Raw genomic sequence first — 27,513 nt, 5'->3', positions numbered from 1 at the left:
AGCAGACAAAAAGAAGATGCTCTCTACATTTTACATTTTTGGTGCCTAGTATCTACATATACCATTCTCCCATTTATACAGTTTTTTCTTTTTTAAATTAAAGGATGGAGGGGATGACAGAGGGAGAGGGAGAATGACAAGCAGGCTTCATGCCCAGCATGGAGCCCAATGCAGGGCTCAGTCTCACGGCCCTGAGATCTTGACCTGAGCCAAAACCAAGAGTTGGATGCTTAACCAACTGAGCCACCAAGGCACCCCCCCAAACCACACTTATATAGTTTTTTAAATGCCTCTAGTAACATAGACAGCCACCTGCACAGCTGAAAATAGACTCTCCCTTCTCCAAAGGGAGATAACCCAATCTATTGATCACTTACTGCTTTGAGCTCCAAGTCCAGATTCTGGGAGTAAAGTGGATTCTTTTCAGTGAGGTCTATATATAGGTCTGATCTCTCAGATAATCAGTATGATTTTAGAAAGAAAACAAAATAGCCACAATATTCATTCCATTTGGAGAAAAGAGAGAATAGGAAACAAGGTAGAGTGGCCCATGCCCATAGCTGTGCATTTAAAACAAAAGTAGGCGATTGATATATGCCAGTCCCTCATAAAAATACAAATCAACTTTTAAGTCATCTAACTTCCTATTCCTTGCCACAAACTTAAACACACTGAAAAAGGGAAAATCTGAGATGGTCTCCAGAATATACATTGTATGGTACGAGGACTGGATACACCCAGTACCATTTACCTTTTCTTTTATACTTTTATTGAGGTGTAACTGACATAACAAACTACATATGTTCAAATTGTGCAATTTGATCATTTTTAACATAGGTATAATTCATGAAATTATCACCAAAATCAAGATAGTGAACACATCCATCAAATCCCAGAATTTCTGGGGCACCTGGTTGATTCAGTTGGTTAAGTGTCAAACTCTTGGTTTTGGCTCAGGTCATGATCTCAGGGTCCTGAGATTGAGCCCTGTGTTGGCTCCATGCTCAGCACAGTGTCTGCTTTAGAGTCTCTCCCTCTCACTCCCCTTTCCCTCTCCCCCTGCTCATGAGCCCTCTCTTGCTCACAAATAAATAAAATCTTTTTAAAAATCCCAAAATTTCTTTGGTCACCATTGTTATTCTTCCTTTCTCTCTCTCATGTTCCTCCCTTCCCTAGTCTAACACTGATCTGCTTTTTGTCACATAGGTTATCCAAATCTAAGGGTCAAATAAGGGTCAAATCAACATAGTTTATCTTAAAATTAAAACTTTAGTATAGCTTTGCATGGATTTCAGTAAAATAAAAATGGACTTTGCAACTGATTTTGTAGCGTGACTTCAAGTGTACTAATAATATTATTTAAAGAAAGCCCTACCAAACAAGTCATTTAGAGAGTGTATGTGGTGTTATAAGGAATTTTCATTGTCATTATTGTCTCTGGATTTTCTCTGTTGAGTTTTTAGGATGCTACATATTAATGGAATTCAGCTGTGCTAAATTTATTACTCAAAAATATAGAATTGCAAAAGGGAAAATACATGAATAGCAGTAATCATTTGCAAAGATTGCAAAGATTTTCAATATCATAACAAAAAAAAATTGCTTTTGATTGTTTTTAGTTCTAAAACAGCAAAAGAGAGTGAAAGAAAGCCAGATACCTAGATGAATTCCTTATTTTGTCTTTATTTTTCCAGAAGCTCATATTTTCTGTTTGTGGTTTTCCCTGAAGACAGAATAGTTCCTTAATTTGCAGTTGTATGCTGCTCTGTGCTTAAGTTTCGTTTCTATAGTTTCCTGGGAAAGTGAATTTATTACATCTGCCTTGTCAAAAAAAAAAATTTTTTTTTTTTGGCATTAACTTTTACATGGATTATTCTCACTCTGAAAAGGTCATTTTCATCTTTTTTTTTTTTATTATTGCTTTCTAACTTGGATTCACCATATTACTGACATGGTATGTACTTCCATAAATACTAAAAAATAAAATCTTGCAATTGTTTTTTGGATCCATGTCTTAAATGGAATTCTCCCCTTATAGAACCTCTCTCCGTCTGACTGCATTCTTTCTCGTTTGCGTATGTTATTATCCTATCTATAGAAGCGATGCTACTTGGGTTTTGGGGGGCAGTGTTTTGTTTGTTTGTTTGTTTTGACAAAGAATAACTTTGAAACTATACAACTGAAAATATAATTGTGTAAATAGTTTATTTTTAATTTGCTCATCAATTGAAGCTGTCAAATCTTTATTGAATGTACTATATCCAAGCACCAAACTAGACTTAGAATAACTTCGCCCTTTAGGAGTCCATAACTTATGTGTTGCCCCAGCTTGAATGATTTATTAGTTTTATCCTGTTTTAATAGGACTGTTTTTATAAGAGATAAATTCATTTTTACTTTGTTCAGACTTATAAACTACTTAAGATAAATTTAAGCCAACTGTATTGTGTTCTTGTATATTTAAAGCAAAATCAATATAAAAGTCAATGAAAAATAGAAAACTTTCAAAAGAGTTAAATGGCCTAAATGATGCTACTGCCTATAACAGCATTTTATTTCTGGGTTCTCTGTTCTGTTTCATTGATATATGTGTTTGTTTTAGGGCTCAGTACTGTACAGCTTTGTGATACAGCTTGAAATCAAGAATTGTGATGCCTTCAGTTTTGAACAGAACAAAGCAATACACTGTCTCCTGAGAGTGGTCAGTTTGTTAGAGGAAATGACATCTCAGAATTGTAAAGAAAGAAAAACTTTTAATTTGACAAAGTTATATAGAATATAACTGTAAAGATGAAAATTAAAAAAAAAAAAACTTTAAAAAGACCAAAAAAAAAAAAAAAAAAAAAGAAGAAGAGGAAGAAGAAAAAAGTAGAGAGAGATAATGTGATCAGGCAGGTGAATAGAACAGAGCCATATGCTAGATTTGGGGAGTATTTTGATCTGTTAGAGGAAACTGCATCCCAAAATTTTAAAGAAAGAAAAACTTACGTATATGCAAAAATAAGGTTAAATATAATGAAGGGATAGAACGTGACTATAAAAATGAAAATTTAAAAAGATTTTTAAAAAAGGAGTTGATAAGTTGATTGAAAAGGAAGAAAGAAAAATTTTAAAAAGAGATACAATTAAGATACTGAAGTTGAAAGACTAAAGAATCATGGAAAAAAGCCATGAATTCTGTGTGCTGTATTCCCCTAGAATATTTGTAGTTCTCATTGATCAGTAAACTTAGTCTAGGCTGGATGTTCTTTCTGATCTTCTGGGGAAGGAGCCTGCTGGGTTAATTCCCAAAAGTCTTTGCCTTATGAGGAATTGGACCACCCTTGCTTGCCAGGGGCCAGCCTAAGTAATCAACCCCGGTTTGCTCTAGGTGGCTTTTGTACCGTAAAGGCTTTCTGTGAAGCTTTCGAGGATAGAATGAAAATGGTGGCCTCCCCATCTGCAGCCCTGGAGGCCAGAGCTTGGGATCCCACTCCTTAGAGAGCACCCAGATAAAAGCAGTCAATCACTCCTGTGTCCCGAGTCTCTATCTGCACTGTGTGCTCACCCAGCCTGGGACTGAGCCTTTGTATCTCGGGCAAATGGCCCCATTGGATACTCCAAACCCAGCAGATTCCTACAGTAGGTTCCCATGCTGCACGTCCCCAGGGAGGAAGGGGCATCTCCCTGGATTTGCTGCTTTTTGGGTCCCTGCTTGAAGAACAGTGGCCCCCTGACTGTGCCGTCGATCACTATTTATCACAGTCCTGAGCTGAGAGCCCACTCCGTGGCTCACTCTGCTGCTCGCTTCCCTGGGAGCTTTGCTGCATTCAGGCACACCCAGTCTTCTGTGACCCTGGGGTCCTGAGACCACACTGTCCTAGCGAGGGTTCTGCCCCCAACTTAGCCACCAGAGAAATGTCCCTCACCAGAGCAGACTTCTAGAAGTTCTGATTTTGGGTTCTGATGCTTTATCACTTTCTAGTAGCCAGCTGACAGAGGCTTCCTTACCCCTGTGGTCTATCTTCCCATATATCACCTCAGATTCACTTCTTTGCACCTCCTACCTTGCAGAAAGTGGTAGCTTTTCTGTTCATAGAGTTGCAGCTATTTTCTTTAGTCTCCGTTTGAGTTCACAGGTGTTCAGAATGGTTTGATAGCTATCTAGCTGAATTCCTGGGACCAGATGAAATTAAGGTATCCTACTCCTCCATCTTGGAAGCTGCCAAAAACCCATTTGCCATTTTTAACCATTTTTTAACCATTTTCAGTAGAAAACAGACTTTGTAACACTTGTCAAAGAAATACTAAAGGGCTCGATGTATGCCATAGAGTATCATGTACTTACTCTAATAGAACATGCTCGCTTCCAAACCTCTAACTACTGCCAAAATAAGAATGACCACATTTTATCCTTGTGATTTCCCAGGAAACTAATGGAGTCTGCTAGTACTTTGGTTTTGCCTTAAAAATTTTAATTTGTCTCTGGCCTTTAGTGATTAGGGAGTAATAAAACATTGGCATTACTGGAGAGAATGCGGAGTCACTCTTATCAGTACTGTAAACCCATGTGAGAAGTCTGAAAATAGAAGACACATTTTTATTTACGATTTTTAAAGCCACTTCAGTTTTCTGCTTCTCGATAGAAATTGATTAGACTATTTCTATTAAAAAGCGTGTAAAATCAACCTACAAAAAGTGTGTTTTTATTCACTAATAATGAGCTATCTGAAAATGAAAATTAAGAAAACAATCCCACTTAATAGTTGCATTGAAAAGAATAAAATCTCTAGGAATAAATTGACTGAGGAGGTGAATGACATCTTTACTGAAAGCTTTAAGACACTGATGAAAGAAATTAAAGAAGACACACATAAAATGGAAAGATAATCCATGTTCATGGATTAGAAGAATTAATATTGTCAAAATGTCAGTACTACCCAAATGTGTCTATCTACAGATTCAGTGCAAGCTCTATCAAAATTCTATTTCACAGAAATAGAACAAATAGTCCTAAAACGTATATGGAACCACAGGTAAACTCAAAATGCCAAAGTAATCTCAAGAAAGAAGAACAAAGCTGGAGGGAGGCATCACTCTGCTGATTTCAAAGTATATTACAAAGCTATAATAATCAAAACAGTATGGTATTTGCATTAAAAACAGAAATATAGGGACACCTGGGTGGCTCACTTGGTTAAGTGACTGCCTTTGGCTCAGGTCATGATCCTGGTGTCCCAGGATTGAGTCCCGCATTGGGCTCCCAGCTTCGTGGGGAGTCTGCTTCTCCCTCTGACCTTCTCCCCTCTCATTCTCTCTCTTTCTCTCTCTCTCTATCTCTCTGAAATAAGTAAATAAAATCTTAAAAAAAACAAAACAAAACAAAAAACAGATACATAGGTCAATGGAACTGAATAGAAAGCCCAGAAATAAATCCATCCATATGCAGTCAATTAATCTATGACAAAGGAGCCAAGAATATAGAACACATTCAATATTCATCTAGGTTGCCACGTCAGGTTTCATTTTCTGATATACCATAATTAGCTTATCCTTTGGATTTATTTATTTATAGATTGTTTATCCATTTACCATTTTTAACCTTTTTTTTTTTTCCCAGAAGGACTATATATTTTAGTAGAAAACAGAGACTTTATAACTCTTAACAAAGAAATACTAAAGTGCTCAATGTATGTCATAGAGCATCATGGACTTTATTAGGACACTGTAGTTTCCAAACTTCTAACTACTGCCAGAAGTCATTAAGGGGGTAGATCTTAGAAGTTCTCACCATAATATAAAAAGAATTGTAACCATTTGTAGTGATTAAAATGTTAACTAGACATTGTGGTAAGCATTTCACAATAAATACATATTTGAATGAATGTGTTTTATAGCTGAAATTAATATGTTATATGTCTCTTGTATCTCAGCTGAAAATAAAGGCACCAGAAGTGAGGCTGCTGTTTCTTCTTCTCACTGAGATGTTTATTTTCTATTGTGATGTGATGACTTAACCGAGATAATGAAACACATTGTGGGAGAAACCATTTTGACTTTTCAAAATTTTCCAAATTATTTCAAGTTAAAATGAATGAAAACATCTTTATCAGATTTTTATTTGTAATATTTTTCTTGTATAGCTTCATGCCAACATAATTTTTTTTCTTTTCTTTTTCGTCTTATTTCTTTTCAGTGTTCCAAAATTCATTGTTTATGCACCATACCCAGTGCTCCATGTAATACTTGTCCTGCACAATACTTACTACCAGGCTCACCCAACCCCCCTCTCCCACCCCTCTAAAACCCTCAGTTTGTTTCTCAGAGTCCACAGTTCTCTTATGGTTTGTCTCCTCCTCCAATTTCCCCCAACTCACTTCTCCTTTCCATCTCCCAGTGTCCTCTATGTTATTCCTTATGCTTCATAAGTAAGTGAAACCATATGATAATTGACTCTCTCTGCTTCACTAATTTCAGTCAGCACAATCTCTTCCAGTCCCATCCATGATGACTGATAAAAAAGTTGGGTATTGGGGCACCTGGGTGGCTCAGTGGGTTAAGCCGCTGCCTTCGGCTCAGGTCATGATCTCGGGGTCCTGGGATCGAGTCCCACATCAGGCTCTCTCAGCAGGGAGCCTGCTTCCCTCTCTCTCTCTCTCTCTCTGCCAGCTTCTCTACCTACCTGTGATCTCTGTCTGTCAAATAAATAAATAAGATCTTAAAAAAAAAAAAAAAGTTGGGTATTTATCCTTTCTGATGGAGGCATAATACTCCATAATATATATGGACCATATCTTCCTTATTCATTTGTCCGTTGAAGGGCATCTTGGTTCTTTCCACAGTTTGGCGACTGTGGCCATTGCTACTATGAACATAATTTTTTAACAGAAATTATACTTTGATGTACTTTTTGTCTTTCAGCCTGTAAGTTCTTTGAAATGTTGCTATTTGGCAAGGTCAGCCATGTCCTGCCATTTGATTTAAATTTTGAATGTTAAATTTGAGAGTTAAAAAGAATTCCTTAGGGCACCTGGATGGCTCATTGTGTTAAGACGCTGCCTTCTGCTCAGTCTCCACACAGTGCAAGAAATTTCCTTTTTCTCTCCATTACTGCCAACACCTGTTGTTTCTTGTGTTGTTAGTTTTAGTCATTCTGACAGATAAGTGCTTTTCCTCTATGGTCAGGAACAACTCAGGGATGTTCATTCTCACCATTTTTATTTGATATAGTATAGAAATCCCAGCCACAGCAATCAGACAACAAAAAGAAATAAAAAGTTTCCAAATTATTGACATCTGTCATCCTCTATTCTCCTGGTCTTTAGCATGTCAGGTTTTTTTTTTTTTTTTTTAAATATTCCTTTACTATTATTTTAATGTTTAAGAAGGAACCACAGCCTTTCTCTCCTCTCAAAAGTTGGCAGTACTTTTTTCTTTTATGGTTTGTCATTCAAGTGTGCATATTTTAAAACTATAGTGTAGACTTACTTTGTTACTATGTCTTTCAGTCTACAAGCTCTCTTTCCATTCACCCCTTCTCCCTCACAATTTAGCTGTTAAAGATCCCCAGTCATGTGACCTGGGTAGTCACATACAGAGACCTGACCATATTGAGTTTTGTTTGTTTGTTTTTGGTAAGACTATAGTTGATACTGTATTCTTTCATCAGGAAGCACATAATGTCTAGTTATTTCTTTCTTAATGATGTTAATAACAGTTGATAACTGCCCAGACGTATTAGATGTAGGTGATTGATTATTTTTGGTTGCATACACTCCCTCATCTACTTTTTCATTAGTAGCAGCACAGTGCATATGGGGAAAGTAGAAAAAGTGCTTGATTCTTCACCTTTCTTTACCAGTTTTCAAAACAAGGAGTTGACTTCCTTTCATTCTCTATACATGGGCAGTTCTTTAATTGTTGAATCATTACAAACTCGTAAATTTAAAGTATTTGATATGTTTCAATCCATTGCAATTCTTATCCATATTGAAATTCATATTGTTCCATATCCTCTCACTGGGATCCTCTTCAAGCCCCTTGGTTCTTTTAACATAACTCCGGAGTTAAAATCTTTCATAGTCTTTTTGCTTTCTAGAATGACAAGGTTTTTCAGGCTCATTAGAGGATGGACAGGAACTAATAATTTATCCGTGAGGATGCTCTCAACCAGTGGTTGTAAACCAGTACCCAGGAACCAAAAGTCAAAAAAAGACTTGTTGTCTTTTTTTTTTTTTTCCCCTGAAAGAAACAAGTCAGTCACTCAACAATGACAACAAAATAACTTTTTCAGCACTTACTATGTGCCAGGCATTGTATTAGTTGCTGGAAATATTATAGTTCATAAGACCTAAAACTGCCTTCAAGGGGTTTACAGTTTGATGAGGAAAATAATATAAGCCTTAACACAATATTAAGTGACCTTTTAGGACTCTAAGATGGTGTGAATTCCTAGAAGAGACCTAACTCATGGTTTGGGGATCAAAGAAGCAAAATATCACTCAGTTTTCTTGGTTTGTCTTTTCCCCCCCTTATGTTCACTTTTCTTTCTTTAATTCTACATATGAGTGAAATCATATGTTATTTCTTTCTCTGGTCATCTTATTTCACTTAACATATTACTTTCTAGCTCCATCCATGTCATTGCAAATGGCAATATTTCCTTCATGGATGAGCAATATTCATATATATATATATATATATATATATATACACACACACCACATTTTCTTTATCCATTCATTGGTCAATAAATATTTGGGCTTCTTCATAATTTGACTGTAGAGAACAAACTGTTGTTTACTGGAGGGGAGGTGGGCAAAACGATGGGTTAAATAGGTGATAAGTGTTAAGGAGGACACTTGTGATGAGCACTGGATCTTGTATGTAAGTGATGAATCACTAAATTCTATACCTAAAACTAACATTGCACTGTATGTGAACTAGCTGGTATTTAAATGAAAACCTGGAAAAAAATATTATTCAATTTTCTATTTAAAACATAAGTCTTTAGTTGAAGAAAGATGAGGGAAGATTATTTAGGCATAGAAGGCATAGTTGAACCTGATTTTTTCTTTAATTAGAAAAGCAATCAACAAGTCTGTGTTAAAAATATTCTGTTGCCAAACTTAAATCTGATCCTGTGACCAGTTTTTCTGTTATCATTGTCTTCTTTCTTGCCAGAAATGTCCCTAAATAATATTTTTCTCCATAGAATACAAATTTTAAATCAGAGTCAAGGCCTTTCTCTCCTAATCTGGACTGGATGAGTTAGTATCGCTTTTTTTTATTTGTTTTTATTTCCAGTATGAGTATTCCAGAATCAACCTTGCAGTTCCATATAACTTGTGGGCATTTTTACTGCCATCATATTTACTTCTTCACTGAGCTACCTTTTCTAGCTTCCATTCATATTTACTTGCAACTTTTACTTTTTAACAAGCTGATTCTTGGAGCACCTGGGTGGCTCAGTCAGTTAAGTATCTAACTTTGGCTCAGGTCATGATCTCAGGGTTCTGGGATGGAGCCCCGCTGTGGGCTCCTGTTCAGTAGGGAGTCTGTTTCTCCCTCTGCCCCTGCCCCTTCTCTCTCTCTCTCTCAAATAAATAACATACTAAATAAAGATTCTGATTCTTGTACTCATCTTACCTTCTGTTCCTTTTCCCAAGTCAGCAGAAAATAGGTTTATCTGTGATAAAATCAATAGAAATAAAACTGCACTTATTAGCTTATTCTCATTATTGAAACTAATTATGATAAATCACATTCTAATTTATTATTTCAGCAAGAACATTGATTGATCTAATTATTTTAGAGCAACATTCTAGAACTTTCCCCAGAACAAGTTTTATTTAACACTAGCTCCATTCTGTTTCTTGAACCAATTATTTTAGACTGCCAAAATATAATTTCCAAAAACATAAAATTGTGATTTTCAGGCAAATATAAAGTAAATATGGGTGAAAAAATTTTTTGAATTCATTAATTAATGATGAAATCGGTAGGATGTTAAGATGAGTTTGAGTAGCATTTGAAGAGCTAAGTATTGACTATTAAATATGGCAATGTTAAAATAAGATAACTAAATTAGATACAAAACTAACTAATATCCTGTCTATTAACCAGTAACCTTTATGGTTATTTTTTTCACCAGATAGAAGTTATTTGCATTTCTGCCTAACAAAAATGTACAAATTAACATTCGGTTAGTAAACAGTAAATCTAACAAATTATATTCCCCTAATCCTTGGGTGGCCATGTGTCCCATAGATCATTGGAAGGACCTATTATATGAAACTTTTTGCCTTTTTTCCATGTTGTGGTTGGTTTTGGAATAAGACTTTGGTACTCTTAGACTGGATTGAAGAATTTTCTTTGGGTCCAAAAATTGTGAATAACTGTTGGAGTAAATTCTGTTTTAGTACATTTTGTCAGTTTTTTATTCCACAGTTAAACAACTGCCTAATAATTCGCTTTTAATACTGAGTCTTTGAGTGGTATAAAGTACTCTAACTGGGGATGAGAGAATAGCAAAGGAAATTTTTATATGTTTAACAGACATATAATAATGGCTTTTGAGTAAATTCTCTATGTTTTTATCTTCCCTAGGGTTTTCCAGGAGATATTGGGATTCCTGGACAAAATGGCCCTGAAGGATCAAAGGTAAAAGAAAATTGAGAAAGAAAGAAAGAAAGAAAGAAAGGAAGGAAGGAAGGAAGGAAGGAAGGAAGGAAGAAAGAAAGAAAGAAAAAGGAAGGAAGGAAGGAAGGAAGGGAGGAAAAAAGTATTATATTTAAAGTTTCCTAATCTCATGTTTCAATGAATGGTTGAAGAAAAAGACTTTAGGAATATCAGAAGATGTCTGGATATTTTTGAGCTGTCTCAGGCGCATTTAATAAATTGTAGAGCTTATTTCAAGATAATCAGGAAGTTGCTTGCATGTTTAGTTGTTCTTTCAGCACCCTTTGTTTAGTTAGAGTATCTTCTCCAACATCTTGAGTTCAGGTCTTTGAAAATGATTTTCTTTGTTTGGTATAGACATAGATTAGGGGGATAATATTTTCAAAAAAATGTAAATCACTGAAAAAGGAATTCTTGGAAGAGGTGAAATAAACTAAAAGGCCATAACCTATGATATATGGATGAGAGTTTTCTGGCTACTGAAACCCTTTGGGTCCATAAAAAAATCCTCTGATTAAAATACAAGAAAGCTTGCAGTGTCCTGGAATTTATAAATAGCACAGAATACCTGAAGAACACTAAGCATTTTTAACTTCCTTTACTGTTGTTGTGTATATATTACTAGGAATTAGCAAAATTTCTTTCTTTTTAAATTTTATATATAGAAGTATAATTATAACATACCCTGTTAATTTCCTATGTACATCATAATGATTTGACAACTTAATATATTATGAAATGATTGCCACAATAAGTGTCGTTACTATCTGTCACCATATAGAGTTACTGAAATATTGACTTTATTCTCTATTCGTACATGATCTCTCCATACCTTACTATTTTCTAACTGGAGGTATGTAACTAACTCTTAAGTCCTTCATCTATTTTGTCTCCCTGCCCTGACCCCTGTCTTCTGTGGTAATCAACTGTTTTCTGCATCTATGAGTCCGTTTCTGTTTTATTTTATTTGTTTGTTTTTGTTTTCCAGATTCTATGGTAAATGAAATTATACGACATTTGTCTTTGTCTGACTTATTTCATCTAGTATAATACCCTCTAGGTCCATCTGTTTTGTCACAAATGGCAAGACTTCATCCTTTTTTTTGTGGTAGAGTGATATTTTGTTGTATATCTCTAGCTCATCTTTTTTATCCACTCATCTATCAATGGATACTTAGGTTACTTCCATATTTGGCTATTCAGATAATGCTGCAATGAACATAGGGATATATATATCTCTGAATTTGTGTTTTCATTTTGTTCAGATAAATACCCAGAAGTGGAATTTTTGGATCACATGATTGTTCTATTTTAATTTTTTTTAGGAACTTCTATACTATTTTCCATAGTGTCTATACCAGTTTACATACTTATCAACAATGTACGAGAATCCCTTTTCTCTAATCATAGCTGACACTTACTTTTTGTCTTTTTGATAATAGCCAATCTGAGAGCTGTGAGTTGACATCTCATTATGGTTTTGACTTGTATTTTCCTGGTAATTAGTGATGTTGCACATTTTATCATATGCCTGTTGACACCTGTATGTCTTCTTTGGGAACTTATCTATTCAAGTTCTCTGCCCATTTTTTAACCAGGTTTTTAATTTGCTATTTATTGATTTGTTAAAATACTTAATTTATTTATTTGAGAAAGAGTGAGAGAGAGCATGAGAGGGGAGAGGGTCATAGAGAGAGAAGCAGACTCCCTGCTGAGCCCGGAACTGAATGAGGAACTTGATCCCAGGACTCCAGGATCATGACATGATCATGACCTGATGTTGCTTAACCGACTGAGCCACCCAGGTGCCCCTATTTATTTGGTTTTGGTATTAAATTGTGTAGGAGCACCTGGATGGCTGAGTCAGTTAAACATCTGCCTTCAGCTCAGGTCATCACCTTAGGGTCCCAGGTCCTGGGACAGAGCCCTGTGATGGACTCCCTGCTCAGTGAGAATTTTCTTCTCCCTCTCCCTCTGCCTTGGCATGCACTCTCACTCTCACTCTCTCTCTCAAATAAATAAATAGAATCTTTAAAAAATTGTGTAAGTTCTTTATGTATTTTAGATATAAACTCTTTATCAGGTATGTGATTTGCAAGTATTTTCTCTCATTCAGTAGGTTGTTTTTTTGTTGTTAATAGTTTTCTTTACTGTACAAAACCACGTTAGTTTGATGTAATTCAATTTTTTATTTTAGCTTTTGTTGCTTTGCCAAAAACATATTGCTAAGACTGCTGTCAAAAAGTGTATTGCCCATGTTTTCTCTTTCATTTGTACTTTATTTGGGCTCTCCTTTTTCTTAATGAGTGTCACTAGAGGTTTGTCAATATTTTTTTTTAATTTTTAATTTTTTATAAACATATATTTTTATCCCCAGGGGTACAGGTCTGTGAATCACCAGGTTTACACACTTCACAGCACTCACCAAAGCACATACCCTCCCCAATGTCCATAATCCCACCCCCTTCTCCCAACTTCCCTCCCCACAGCAACCCTCAGTTTGTTTTGTGACATTAAGAGTCACTCATGGTTTGTCTCCCTCCCAATTCCATCTTGTTTCATTGATTCTTCTTCTACCCACTTAAACCCCCATGTTGCATCACCACTTCCTCATATCAGGGAGATCATATGATAGTTGTCTTTCTCTGCTTGACTTATTTCGCTAAGCATGATACACTCTAGTTCCATCCATGTTGTCGCAAATGGCAAGATTTCATTTCTTTTGATGGCTGCATAGTATTCCATTGTGTATATATACCACATCTTCTTGATCCATTCATCTGTTGATGGACATCGAGGTTCTTTCCCTAGTTTGGCTATTGTGGACATTGTTGCTATAAACATTCGGGTGCACATGCCCCTTTGGATCACTACGTTGGTATCTTTAGGGTAAATACTCAGTAGTGCAATTGCTGGGTCATAGGGCAGTTCTATTTTCAACATTTTGAGGAACCTCCATGCTGTTTTCCAGAGTGGCTGCACCAGCTTGCATTCCCACCAACAGTGTAGGAGGGTTCCCCTTTCTCCTCATCCTCGCCAGCATCTATCATTTCCTGACCTGTTGATTTTAGCCATTCTGACTGGTGTGAGGTGATACCTCATTGTGGTTTTGATTTGTATTTCCCTGATGCCCAGTGATATGGAGCACTTTTTCATGTGTCTGGTGGCCATCTGGATGTCTTCTTTGCAGAAATGTCTGTTCATGTCCTCTGCCCATTTCTTGATTGGATTATTTGTTCTTTGGGTGTTGAGTTTGCTAAGTTCTTGATATATTTTGGACACTAGTCCTTTATCTGATATGTCGTTTGCAAATATCTTCTCCCATTCTGTCAGTTGTCTTTTGATTTTATTAACTGTTTCCTTTGCTGTGCAAAAGCTTTTGATCTTGATGAAATCCCAATAGTTTATTTTTGCCCTTGCTTCCCTTGCCTTTGGTGATGTTCCTAGGAAGATGTTGCTGCGGCTGAGGTCGAAGAGGTTGCTGCCTGTGTTCTCCTCAAGGATTTTGATGGATTCCTTTCGCACATTGAGGTCCTTCATCCACTTTGAGTCTATTTTCGTGTGTGGTGTAAGGAAATGGTCCAATTTCATTTTTCTGCATGTGGCTGTCCAATTTTCCCAGCACCATTTATTGAAGAGGCTGTCTTTTTTCCATTGGACATTCTTTCCTGCTTTGTCGAAGATGAGTTGACCATAGAGTTGAGGGTCTATTTCTGGGCTCTCTATTCTGTTCCATTGATCTATGTGTCTGTTTTTGTGCCAGTACCATGCTGTCTTGATGCTGACAGCTTTGTAATAGAGCTTGAAGTCCAGAATTGTGATGTATCTTATGGTTTGGGGTGCAATTGTAAATGGGATTGACTCCTTAATTTCTCTTTCTTCTGTCTTGCTGTTGGTGTAGAGAAACGCAACTGATTTCTGTGCATTGATTTTATATCCTGACACTTTACTGAATTCCTGTACAAGTTCTAGCAGTTTTGGAGTGGAGTCTTTTGGGTTTTCCACATATAGTATCATATCATCTGCAAAGAGTGATAATTTGACTTCTTCTTTGCCGATTTGGATGCCTTTAATTTCCTTTTGTTGTCTGATTGCTGAGGCTAGGACTTCTAGTACTATACTGAATAGCAATGGTGATAATGGACATCCCTGCCGTGTTCCTGACCTTAGCGGAAAAGCTTTCAGTTTTTCTCCATTGAGAATGATATTTGCGGTGGGTTTTTCATAGATGGCTTTGATGATATTGAGGTATGTGCCCTCTATCCCTACACTTTGAAGAGTTTTGATCAGGAAGGGATGCTGTACTTTGTCAAAATGCTTTTTTAGCATCTATTGAGAGTATCATATGGTTCTTGTTCTTTCTTTTATTGATGTGTTGTATCACATTAACTGATTTGCGGATGTTGAACCAACCTTGCAGCCCTGGAATAAATCCCACTTGGTCGTGGTGAATAATCCTTTTAATGTACTGTTGAATCCTATTGGCTAGTATTTTGGTGAGAATTTTCGCATCTGTGTTCATCAAGGATATTGGTCTATAGCTCTCTTTTTTGATGGGGTCCTTGTCTGGTTTTGGGATCAAGGTGATGCTGGCCTCATAAAATGAGTTTGGAAGTTTTCCTTTCATTTCTATTTTTTGGAACAGTTTCAGGAGAATAGGAATTAGTTCTTCTTTAAATGTTTGGTAGCATTTCCCCGGGAAGCCGTCTGGCCCTGGGCTTTTGTTTGTTTGGAGATTTTTAATGACTGTTTCAATCTCCTTACTGGTTATGGGTCTGTTCAGGCTTTCTATTTCTTCCTGGTTCAGTTGTGGTAGTTTATATGTTTCTAGGAATGCATCCATTTCTTCCAGATTGTCAAATTTGTTGGCGTAGAGTTGCTCATAGTATGTTCTTATAATAGTTTGTATTTCTTTGGTGTTAGTTGTGATCTCTCCTCTTTCATTCATGATTTTATTTATTTGGGTCCTTTCTCTTTTCTTTTTGATAAGTCTGGCCAGGGGTTTATCAATTTTATTAATTCTTTCAAAGAACCAACTCCTAGTTTCGTTGATTTGTTCTATTGTTTTTTTGGTTTCTATTTCATTGATTTCTGCTCTGATCTTTATTATTTCTCTTCTCCTGCTGGGCTTAGGGTTTCTTTCTTGTTCTTTCTCCAGCTCCTTTAGGTGTAGAGTTAGGTTGTGTACCTGAGACCTTTCTTGTTTCTTTTTTCTTTTCTTTTTTTTTTTAAAAGCTTTTATTTATTAATTTGACAGAGAGAAATCACAAGTAGACGGAGAGGCAGCCAGAGAGAGAGAGAGAGAGAGAGAGGGAAGCAGGCTCCCTACTGAGCAGAGAGCATGCGGGACTCGATCCCAGGACCCTGAGATCATGACCTGAGCCAAAGGCAGCGGCTTAACCCACTGACCCACCCAGGCGCCCACCTTTCTTGTTTCTTGAGAAAGGCTTGTACTGCTATATATTTTCCTCTCAGGACTGCCTTTGTTGTGTCCCACAGATTTTGAACCGTTGTATTTTCATTATCATTTGTTTCTATGATTTTTTTCAATTCTTTTTTAATTTCCCAGTTAACCCATTCATTCTTTAGAAGGATGCTGTTTAGTCTCTATGTATTTGGGTTCTTTCCAAACTTCCTTTTGTGGTTGAGTTCTAGCTTTAGAGCATTGTGGTCTGAAAATATGCAGGGAATGATCCCAATCTTTTGATACCAATTTAGTCCTAATTTAGGACCGAGGATGTGATCTATTCTGGAGAATGTTCCATGTGCACTAGAGGAGAATGTGTATTCTGTTGCTTTGGGATGAAATGTTCTGAATATATCTGTGATGTCCATCTGGTCCAGTGTGTCGTTTAAGGCCTTTATTTCCTTGCTGATCTTTTGCTTGGATGATCTGTCCATTTCAGTGAGGGGTCCCCTACTATTATTGTATTATTATTGATGTGTTTCTTTGATTTTGTTATTAATTGGTTTATATAGTTGGCTGCTCCCACTTTGGGGGCATAGATATTTAAAATTGTTAAATCTTCTTGTTGGACAGACCCTTTGAGTATGATATAGTGTCCTTCCTCATCTCTTATTATAGTCTTTGGCTTAAAATCTAATTGATCTGATATAAGGATTGCCACTCCTGCTTTCTTCTGATGTCCATTAGCATGGTAAATTCTTTTCCACCCCCTCACTTTAAATCTGGAGGTGTCTTCGGGCTTAAAATGAGTTTCTTGGAGGCAACATATAGATGGGTTTTGCTTTTTTATCCATTCTGATACCCTGTGTCTTTTGACAGGGGCATTTAGCCCATTAACATTCAGGGTAACTATTGAGAGATATGAATTTAGTGCCATTGTATTGCCTGTAAGGTGACTGTTACTGTATATGGTCTCTGTTCCTTTCTGATCTACCACTTGTAGGCTCTCTCTTTGCTTAGAGGACCCCTTTCAAGATTTCCTGTAGAGGTGGTTTGGTGTTTGCAAATTCTTTCAGTTTTTGTTTGTCCTGGAAGCTTTTAATCTCTCCTTCTATTTTCAATGATAGCCTAGCTGGATATAGTATTCTTGGCTGCATGTTTTTCTCGTTTAGTGCTCTGAAAATATCATGCCAGCTCTTTCTGGCCTGCCAGGTCTCTGTGGATAAGTCAGCTGCCAATCTAATATTTTTACCATTGTATGTTACAGACTTCTTTTCCCGGGCTGCTTTCAGGATTTTCTCTTTGTCACTGAGACTTGTAAATTTTACTATTAGGTGACAGGGTGTGGGCCTATTATTGATTTTGAGGGGCGTTCTCTGAAACTCCTGAATTTTGATGCTCGTTCCCTTTGCCATATTGGGGAAATTCTCCCCAATAATTCTCTCCAGTATACCTTCTGCTCCCCTCTCTCTTTCTTCTTCTTCTGGAATCCCAATTATTCTAATGTTGTTTCATCTTATGGTGTCACTTATCTCTCGAATTCTCCCCTCGTGGTCCAGTAGCTGTTTGTCCCTCTTTTGCTCAGCTTCTTTATTCTCTGTCATTTGGTCTTCTATATCACTAATTCTTTCTTCTGCCTCATTTATCCTAGCAGTGAGAGCCTCCATTTTTGATTGCACCTCATTAATAGCTTTTTTGATTTCAACTTGGTTAGATTTTAGTTCTTTTATTTCTGCAGAAAGGGCTTTTATATCTCCTGACAGGGTTTCTCTAATATCTTCCATGCCTTTTTCAAGCCCGGCTAGAACCTTGAGAATTGTCATTCTGAACTCTAGATCTGACATATTACCAATGTCTGTATTGATTGGGTCCCTAGCCTTCGGTACTGCCTCTTGTTCTTTTTTCTGTGGTGAATTTTTCCATCTTGTCATTTTGCCCAGATAAGGGTATATGAAGGAGCAAGGAAAATACTAAAAGGGTGGCAACAACCCCAGGAAAATATGCTTTAACCAAATCAGAAGAGATCCCAAATTGTGAGGGCGGAGAAAGGGGATAAAAAGAGGTTCAAAAAGGAAGAAAGAAAAAAAAAGAGAAAAAAAGAAAAGAAAAGAAAAGAATTTTAAAAAAGAAAACAAAGGAAAATATAAAAAAGAAAAAATATATATATTAGATAAACTAGTTAAAAAACGTTAAAAAAGAAAAGGGTAAAAAATTTAAAACTTTTACCTGAAGGCGAGAAAAAAGAAAAAAAAAAAAAAGAAAAAGAAAAAAATTAAATTAACTGCAAGACTAAAAAAAAAATCACAGGGAGAAAGCCATGAGTTCCGTGCTTTGCTTTCTCCTCCTCTGGAATTCTGCTGCTCTTCTTGGTATTGAAACCACACTCCTTGGTAGGTGAACTTGGTCTTGGCTGGATTTCTCGTTGATCTTCTGAGGGAGAGGCCTGGTGTAGTGATTCTCAAGTGTCTTTGCCCCAGGCGGAATTGCACCGCCCTTACCAGGGACCGGGCTGAGTAATCCGCTCGGCTTTGCTTTCAGGAGCTTTTGTTCCCTGAGCACTTTCCGTAGAGTTCCGGAGGACAGGAATACAAATGTCGGCCTCCTGGTCTCCGGCCTGGAGGAGCTGAGAGCCTGGGGCCCCACTCCTCAGTGCGCCCTTAGAGAACAGCGCCCAGTTACTCCCGTCTGCCTGACCTCCGGCCGTGCTCCGAGCTCACCGAGCCTGTGGCTGGTTCAAGGTAACACCGAGCTGTGAGCTTACTGTCGGCTCTGTCTCTGTAGCCGGTTTTCCCATTCCAATACCCGCAAGCTCTGCGACACTCAGACACCCCCGATCCTTCTGTAACCCTGCGGGACCTGAGGCCACGCTGACCCCGCGTGGGCTTCGCCCCGGTTTAGCCTCTGGAGCGATGTCCCTCAGTGGAACAGACTTTTAAAAGTCCCGATTTTGTGCTCCTTTGCTCCGCCGCTTGCCGCGAGCTGGCCCCTCCCCTCGGGGTCTATCTTCCCGTCGCTTTGGATTCACGTCTCCACCGGTCCTACCTTTCAGAAAGTGGTTGTTTTTCTGTTTCCAGAATTGCTGTTCTTCTTCTCTTCGATCTGCCGATGGATTTGTAGGTGTTTGCAATCTTTAGATAAGCTATCTAGCTGATCTCCGGCTAGCTGATGTAGTCTCAGCCAGCTACTTCTCCGCCATCTTGACTCCTCTCCAGTTTGTCAATATTTTAAAATCTTTTCAAAGAACCAGCTTTTAGTTTCATTAATTTTTTTTTTAAAGATTTTATTTATTTATTTGACAGAGATCACAAATAGGCAGAGAGGCAGGCAGAGAGAGAGAGAGAGAGGAGGAAGCAGGCTCCCTGCTGAGCAGACAGCCTGATGCCGGACTCAATCCCAGGATCCTGAGATCATGACCCGAGCCGAAGGCAGCGGCTTAACCCATTGAGCCACCCAGGCGCCCTCGTTGATTTTTTTTTTAATTGTCTTTTTTTTTTAGTCTCTATTTCATTTCTTTCCACTCTGTTCTTTGTTATTTCTTCTCTTAACTTTGGGCTTTTTCTGCATATTTTCTAGTTCCATTAAGTGTAGAAATAGATCGTTTATTTGGGATTTTTCCTGTTTCTTGAGGTAGGCCTGTATTGCTGTGGACTTCCCTCTCAGAACTGCTTTTGTGCCATAGATTTTTGGAAAGTCATGTTTCTATTTTCATTTGTCTCAAGGTATTTTTTAATTTCCTCTTTGATTTCCTTGTTGACCCATTGGTTGTCTAGTAGCGTGCTGCTTAGTTTCTGTGTGCTTGTGTTTTTTCTAATTTTTTTTTCTTGTAATTGATTTCTAGTTTCGTGCTGTGGTCAGAAAAGAGGTTTGACATAGTTCAGTCATCTTGAATTTATTGAAACTTATATTGTTGCCTTATAGGTTACCCGTAATATAGAGTAGCCCACATGCACTTGAAAAGAATGTGTATTCCACAGTTTTTAGATGAAATATTCCATATGTATATCTATTAAGTCTATTTGGTCTAATGTGTCATTTAAGGCCAGTGTTTATTAATTTCTGTCTGGATAATCTATCCATTGATGTAAGTGGGATATTAAAGTCTCCTGCTATTATTACTTTACTGTTAATTTTTCCACTTTTGTCTGTTAACATTTGCTTTCTAGATTTAGGTGCTCTCTAGATGTTGGGTGCACAAATATTTATCAATGTTATGTCCTCTTCTTGGATTTATTCCTTTGTCACTATGTAATGCCATTCTTTTATTGTCTTACAATCTTTGTTTTAAAATCCATTTTGTCATTTATAGGTATTACTACTCTACCTTTTTTTTTCACTTGAATTTGTGTGGAATATCTCTTTCCAATTTTTAATTTTCAGTCTATATATATCTGTAGACCTGAAGTGAGTCATATTTCTAAATAGGAACTTTCCTTTTTCAAGACTATTTAACATTTCTTATAAGGCCAGTTTAGTGCTGATGAACTACTTTTTTTTTCTTGTCTGGGAAACTCTTCATCTGTCCTCCAATTCTGAGTGATAACCTTACTGGGTAGAATATTCTCAGTTGTAAATTTTCCCCTTTCCGCACTTTCAATATATCCTGCTACTCCTTTCAGACTGCCAGAATTTCTGCTGAAAAATTAGCTTGACAGTCTTATAGTGTTTCCCTTGTTTGTGATTATTTATTTTTTTTCTTGCTGCCTTTATTTATTTATTTATTTAGACAGAGGGAATGTGTGTGAGCTGGGGGTTGTAGGGGCAGAGGGAGGAGAAGAGAGAAATACAGGGCTTGATCTCATCACTCTGAGACTATGACCTGAGCTGAAGTCAAGAGTTGATTGCTTAACCAATTAAACCACCCAGGTGCCCTCTCTTACTGCCTTTAAGATTCTTTCTTTAACTTTTGACATTTTGATTATAATATTTTTAATTAAAATAGGTTTGGTTTAGATATCTTTGGGTTCATTTTGTTGAGGACTCATTGCTTTCTGGACGTGGATGTCTCTTTCTTTCCCTATGTTAAGGAAATTTTCAGTCATTATTTCTTCAAATAAGTTTTCTGTCCCTTTCTCTTCTCCTAATGTGAATATTAGTATGCTTGATGTTGTCTCATGGGTCCCTTGTTCTCATTTCTAAAAGATTTTTTTTCTTTTTGCTGTTCTGATTGGGCATTTCCACTATTTTTTTTTCATTCAGTTTGTTGATTCATTCTTCTGTATTTGCTATTGATTCTCCTCAGTATTTTTTTATTTCAGTTATTGCATTCTTCAGCGTTGATTCGTTCTTTCTGATATTTTTAATATCTGTTGAAGTTTTCACTGTGTTTCTCTACTTTTTCCAAGATTGATGAGTATCTTTATGACTATTACTTTGAACTCCTTATCAGATAAATTACTTAGCTTTTTTTCATTAGGGCTTATTTCCTAGTTTTTGATCTTGTTCTTTTGTTTGGGACATATTCCTATGTTTCCTCTTTTTTTTTTTTTATTTTTTTAACTTTCTGTATTTGTTTCCGTAAATTAGGTAGCATCTCTTGTCTTGAAGGAGTGACCTTGTGTAGAAAAATCCCCTTTATACACTAGATGTGCTTGGCAGCTTTGGCAAGCATGGGTTAGGAAGGTCTTTGGAGTTGTTGCACTGTGGCCGTCTTAACAGGATACTAGAGCTTGAGTGGCCAGAGGCCAGGAGGGTTTCTGGGAATCTTTTGCAGGAGGCTGCTTTGTTTGGATAGATGGAGTAGGCACAGGCTGGTGGGGGAGGTCCAGGATGTGTTGTGCCAGTGCCATGTTGGTGGGGTGGTGTCTGGTGCAGGTTATACAGTCCCATAGCATGCCATGCTGGGGCTGACTTGATAGGATGGCTGGAGCTAATATAGGCACATGCTAGGGGTTCCCAGGCATATTACCAAAGTCCCTTTGGTGGGATGGCAGGATCAGACAAAGACTGCAGAATTCCAAAGCATACCATGCCAAGACTGTAGTAATAGCACAGTTGGAACTGTGTCACAGGTATTGGGACCTTGAGCATGCTGTGCAGTGCCACCTTTTAAGGACAGCTGGAGCTGGTATGGGCCCAGAAACCAGGGTGAACTGGGATGGCCTCACCAGATCAGCTAGAGGACCTGTACCCTATTCTTTTCTGCACCATCAAGATGGAAGGATAATGTAAAAAATGGTGCTCACCAGCTCTTTTGATTTTGGTGAGAGTTCAACAGTTTTCTGCCCATTTGACAGTCATTCTAGGATGGATTTCCTTTACTTACAGTCTAGTTTCCCTTTAAACCACTGCTCTTTCTCTTTGCCTCATTGTGGCAAATCTGCATGGGAGTGGTATCTCTCCTTACTACAGATTACCACAATGGGAGTGGCATTCCCATTGTTAACTTGCCTTTATCTGTCCTGCCCTTCTGTGTGTGGTCCTTTATCTTTTGTTGTATAGAAGGCTGTTTAATGAGCCTTTAGTTCTTCTTCAGAATTATTCTATATGTAGTTGTAAATTTGGTGTGTCCATGGGAGGAGGTGACTTCAGGATCTTTTTATGCCATCATCTTGTATTATCTCTCCATAACAAAAATTTAAATATTCAGGTTTACCATGCAGACTCACATAGAATGAACATTGTAAACAATGTATTGTTAATAAAGACACGAGAGGATGAAAAAGCCTGAAGTTTAGAGAATGGACAGGTTATGAAGCACAGTACTGCTGCTGTGGAAGGTGAGTGTGAGTTAGAGAAACTGAGAGGAGATGAGGCTGGAAAGGATATTAATAACTATTTGTTAGTGTGCTATAGTGTTAAGTACTATAACACTACAGTAAATGTCTTATGCACATCTTACTTAATCTTCACAACAGCATTATGAGGTAAGTATTATCCTCACTTTAGATGGTTAAATTTTTGTCTCGCCATCGTATAACTATCAAGTGACTTAGCCAGAATTCTAACCCAGATATGATTTCAAAGTCTGAATTCTTAACCACTTAGCTTTGGGATGAAACCATGGAAAACATTCACTACGATGCTAAAGTGTTTCCACTTTATCCAAGGGCATCATGAAATAATCAAAGGTATTTAAGTAGTTAAGTGTCCTAGGTGATTTACATTTTAAAAATAATACCTTTCAGCTCGGAGGATGGTTTAAATCAGAGGGAAACTTGGGGCAAGGAGATAAACTAGAAAAAGAAAAGAATTATAAAGATCTGAAATAGAACATTCAGGCAGCAAATATTTATTGACTACCTTTTGTATGACAGCCATTGTACTAGATGCTCAACCATCTACAAAGATGAAAATTGTTGATCCCTACTTTCAAAAAAACTTATAATCTAGAGAAAGATATGCAAGGAAACCTTTATAATGACCATAGGAGTAATATACAATATGTAACACTGTGCAAGTAATGGGATAGGGAATTCAGATTATGTTTTGCAGAGAAGGTAGCCCATGAGCTGACATGACACATGCGTGGAACTTTGCATACAGACAAGGGAGATTTATGGAATTCAGGAAAAGGAAACTTATGAGAGGATGGAAGTACAGTATGTGGAACATACACTGAAAGTTATTCATTGTTTATATGATGTTCAAACTTAACTGGGCATCCTGTATTTTATCTGATAACCCTATTGGCCACCTACAAACTTTCCATATATACAACAGTGTTTTCTCCCTTCTTTTCTGTTTCTACAGAAGAAATACTCCTCTTCTTCCTTGGTATTCAAGTTCCACACATGTTTTGCATCAAAACTTCTCCTTTAACTTCTGAATAACCTCGTGGCATCAATTATCACCTTTATACTGATCTCTCCCTTGAATCAAAATTTCCCCTTTGCCCTTAAAACCATTCTTACTTTTAATGTAGTTTAGGCCATTTTTATTTTTCACAGCATTAGTAATAATCCTTCATTTGTTCTTCTAGCCTCCAGTCTGGTATTTCTTCAAATCTGCTTCCAAGCTGCTGATGGAATAACCTTTGTAAAATATAGCTCTTATCATGTAACTCCTATTCTTCTATCCTTCAGTGATCTCTACAACTTCCAGGTTAAGGCTTGTATTTTTTTACTTTTTACACAAGCTCTTTATGACCTACCCTCTCTCTTTAACTCTATTATCTATAGTCCCATCTACCAGCACTCTTCCAAAAGCACTACTCCAGCTGTTTAGAGTACCAAACCATGCCATTCTTGTTCAAATCTCAAAGCTTCCAGTGTGCTGTCCTTTTTTTCTGGTTATCTCTCTACCTTCTTGTGCCCTGCTTCATCTAGCTAACACTTACACATCACATACTACGTTGTCTAGGAAACTTTTCCTGTATCTTACAAATCTGATCAGGATATCCTTTCTCTATATTCCTGTAAAAAAAAAAAATCTGTCAAGCAGCTACCTTCTTATATTGTATCTGCTGATTTGCTTATCCCTCTATTAGACTATGAGCTTTTCAGAGAAGAGACTAATTGATTTTATAAACATCACAATAACCATAATAATATCTATAGCATAGGATAGGAATGCAGTAGATATTGGCTGAATAGTTGATTGATTGAATAACTGTATTTAAAAGCTATTGTGGAAACAGAAACAATACAACTTGGTAATTTATTAAACAAAGATGATGGGGGAAAGGGAAGCCAAAGACAGGGAAGTCTCTTTTACTGAGACTGCAACTTGGGTTACTGATGTCACTGACTTAAATAGGGAACTCGGGAGGAGTAGGTTTGGGGGATGGGCAATATAAGAGATTTCATTCTGGGTATATTTAGTTTGAAGTACTGTTTGACATCAAGGTGGAAGTAATCAATAAATAGCAGTAAACCAAGCTTGAAAGTAGAAATAGTAGCATGAGGGCTGTTGAGAGAGAACTGTAGTATAAAGAATGGAGTTGATAACTTCTGTAATGTTTAACCCTCCACCTGCTACATACTTGAACTTGATGCATATATAAACACCATTCACCCATTCATTTAGTATTTCATTTAATATATACTGTGTTTCTTTTATGTGTTCAGCCAAGCAGTAAATGTGAGATTATAAAGATTTCTAAATTGTGGTTCCTCGCCTGGATCAGGTAACAGTTTAGCAAAAGATCCAAAAACAAAACAAAACAAAAAACTATAAAATGTAAGAAATGCTATACAAAAGAGTTGGTGAGGTGTTATGAGAGCCTAAATAATAATTAAGGAAACAGATTCTGCTCTAGGAAATTGAAAATTACTTTAAGAGGAAATGATAATTAAACTTAATGTTTTCAAGAATGCATATCATACTAGGTGAAGAAGCAGCTAGTTTTCTAAATTCTTTTCAGTTTGGAAATTTTGTTTCGCTTCAAGTTTTGTCAAGAAAAATGTCAGAGAACTGAAAAACTCCAACTGCCCTCTTGAATAATATTACAACAGTGATCTTTAAAACTCCCTTCTCATTCCTTATTTTAGTCTTAGAATTATGTTGTTTTAAGAGTGGGACAAAAACCCTGAAAACAAGACATTTTAATGAATAACAGTGGTTGACTTTCCAATGAGTAATAATCACTTTGTGGATTCTTTATCTAAATTTATTCAGTAAACATGAACTTGAAGTCCCATCAGCAGCAATGTTGTTAGACTAATTGTTTATATATCACTAAATTTTAAGTAATATTTCAGAAAAGATGAAAAGGATCAGAAAATTTTAAAGGAAGAGGGACGTGAATTTGTCTTATAGTTTAAGAGGGGTCTGGTTATGTTTTTCTTCTTGGTGTTTCCTATTTTTATTGAAATTGTTTCTAGAAACAGAAGGGAAGGAAAGAGTCAAACATATTGACCCTATTAGCATGATGAATTTCGTTAGTATATACTGTATCATGGAAGCATCTTAAAACTTCCTTTATTTTAATATACATATCTTGTTTGGAAAGTAAGGACAGTATAAATTATTAAAGTTCCATTGAGGCTATTCAAGGTGGTCATCAAGACAATTCTGTGTACTCTATGTGAAATATATGGTTACCCTATTTGTAGACAAATTGAGTTCTTTCCAGAGGAATTTGGCACAGCTCTAAAGAAACCTTTTATTTTCTCTTCATTTTCTGCCAGTTGACTAAAAAAAACCTCAAACTAAGTTTGGAAACTTGTGTTGATTATGATTCTACTGATTGCGAGAATGTGTGTATATGTATGCGTGTATATAGATACAAAACATAGTTTAGCGAGCCTTTTTTAAGAGCTACCCAATTTGGCCATCTGCTTTCAAGCATCCCACAACATTAGAAAAACCACATCCTTTGCTGCTTACTGTAGGAAGTGAGTATCCAATAAATATATTCTCTGTTCTCTAGTAAACAGAGGAATAATTTATTGCTGTATATGTATTGTTACTTTGGTTATGGAATTAGGGATAGCAAAATAGGCTGTTATTTTCATTGTATAACATCTCTGATAAGGTTTTAGAGAAAGCCTATTTGTGAAGCTATGTTACACAATGTATGAAAATAACCTTCACACTGAATTATTAAAATATGTCATGTGATCATCTGTATAGAGGGGAGCTAACACGGTAAGAGGAAAATGCGTAATAGTTTTCTAAGATCACCTTGACCCCACCCTGAAGACTCATATTTAATATGCTAAATAAAAGTTTCTGTTATTATTTATCCTTTTATTCTCCAGATATCATTTAGTCAGCTAAGAAATACTTACAAGTTTGTACAATGAACAATGTACTGTGTTAAACAATTACTTGAAAACAAGATTAAAACATGGTCTACTGTCTGCTAGGAACTTGTAATTTTCTGAAAGCGTGAGATTTCCACATGTGAAAAGTTAAAAAAGCACAACTAGGCAGCACATAAGCGAACAATAAGGAGCTCAAAGGAAGGGGAAAGAATGACTAATATGACCATTTTTCTGAGAAACTTTGAAGAAAAATTAGGATTTGAGTTGGATGGGTTGAATTTGGCCAGGCAGAGTCAAGGAATGAAAGTTTTTATATAACAGGTACAAAAATGAACACGGGATGGAGGGCAAAAGGAAACCCACTCGTCTTAAAAAAAGTTAGGAGTCTGGGGCACCTGGGTGGCTCAGTGGGTTAAGCCTCTGCCTTCAGCTCAGGTCATGATCCCAGGTAATGATCCCAGGGTCCTGAGATCGAGCCCCACATCTGGCTCTCTGCTCAGCAGGGAGCTTGCTTCCGCCCCACCCCACCTGCCTCTCTGCCTACTTGTGATCTCTCTCTCTCTGTCACATAAATAAATAAAATCTTTAAAAAAAAAAAAAAAGTCCCCATGTTGCATCACCACTTCCTCATATCAGGGAGATCATATGATAGTTGTCTTTCTCTGCTTGACTTATTTCGCTAAGCATGATACGCTCTAGTTCCATCCATGTTGTCGCAAATGGCTGGTGATTCACAGACCTGTACCCCTGGGGATAAAAAATATATGTTTATAAAAAATAAAAAATTTAAAAAAAAGTTAG

General features: G+C 36.9%; 1 protein-coding gene across 2 annotated transcripts in view; it reads left to right on the top strand.

Moving 5' to 3' along the window:
* The window catches only part of COL24A1 (collagen type XXIV alpha 1 chain), a 402,120-nt gene that overhangs the window by 136,137 nt on the left and 238,470 nt on the right, over positions 1-27,513 (top strand). For both annotated transcript variants that reach the window (XM_059136719.1, XM_059136718.1), the window contains exon 20: positions 10,588-10,641. In XM_059136719.1, the coding sequence (XP_058992702.1) occupies positions 10,588-10,641 (54 nt within the window). The remainder of the gene's footprint in view (positions 1-10,587; positions 10,642-27,513) is intronic.

Source organism: Mustela lutreola, chromosome 10 (assembly GCF_030435805.1).
Source record: "Mustela lutreola isolate mMusLut2 chromosome 10, mMusLut2.pri, whole genome shotgun sequence".
NCBI lineage: Eukaryota > Metazoa > Chordata > Mammalia > Carnivora > Mustelidae > Mustela > Mustela lutreola.
This window is presented reverse-complemented; position numbering and strand designations above follow the sequence as displayed.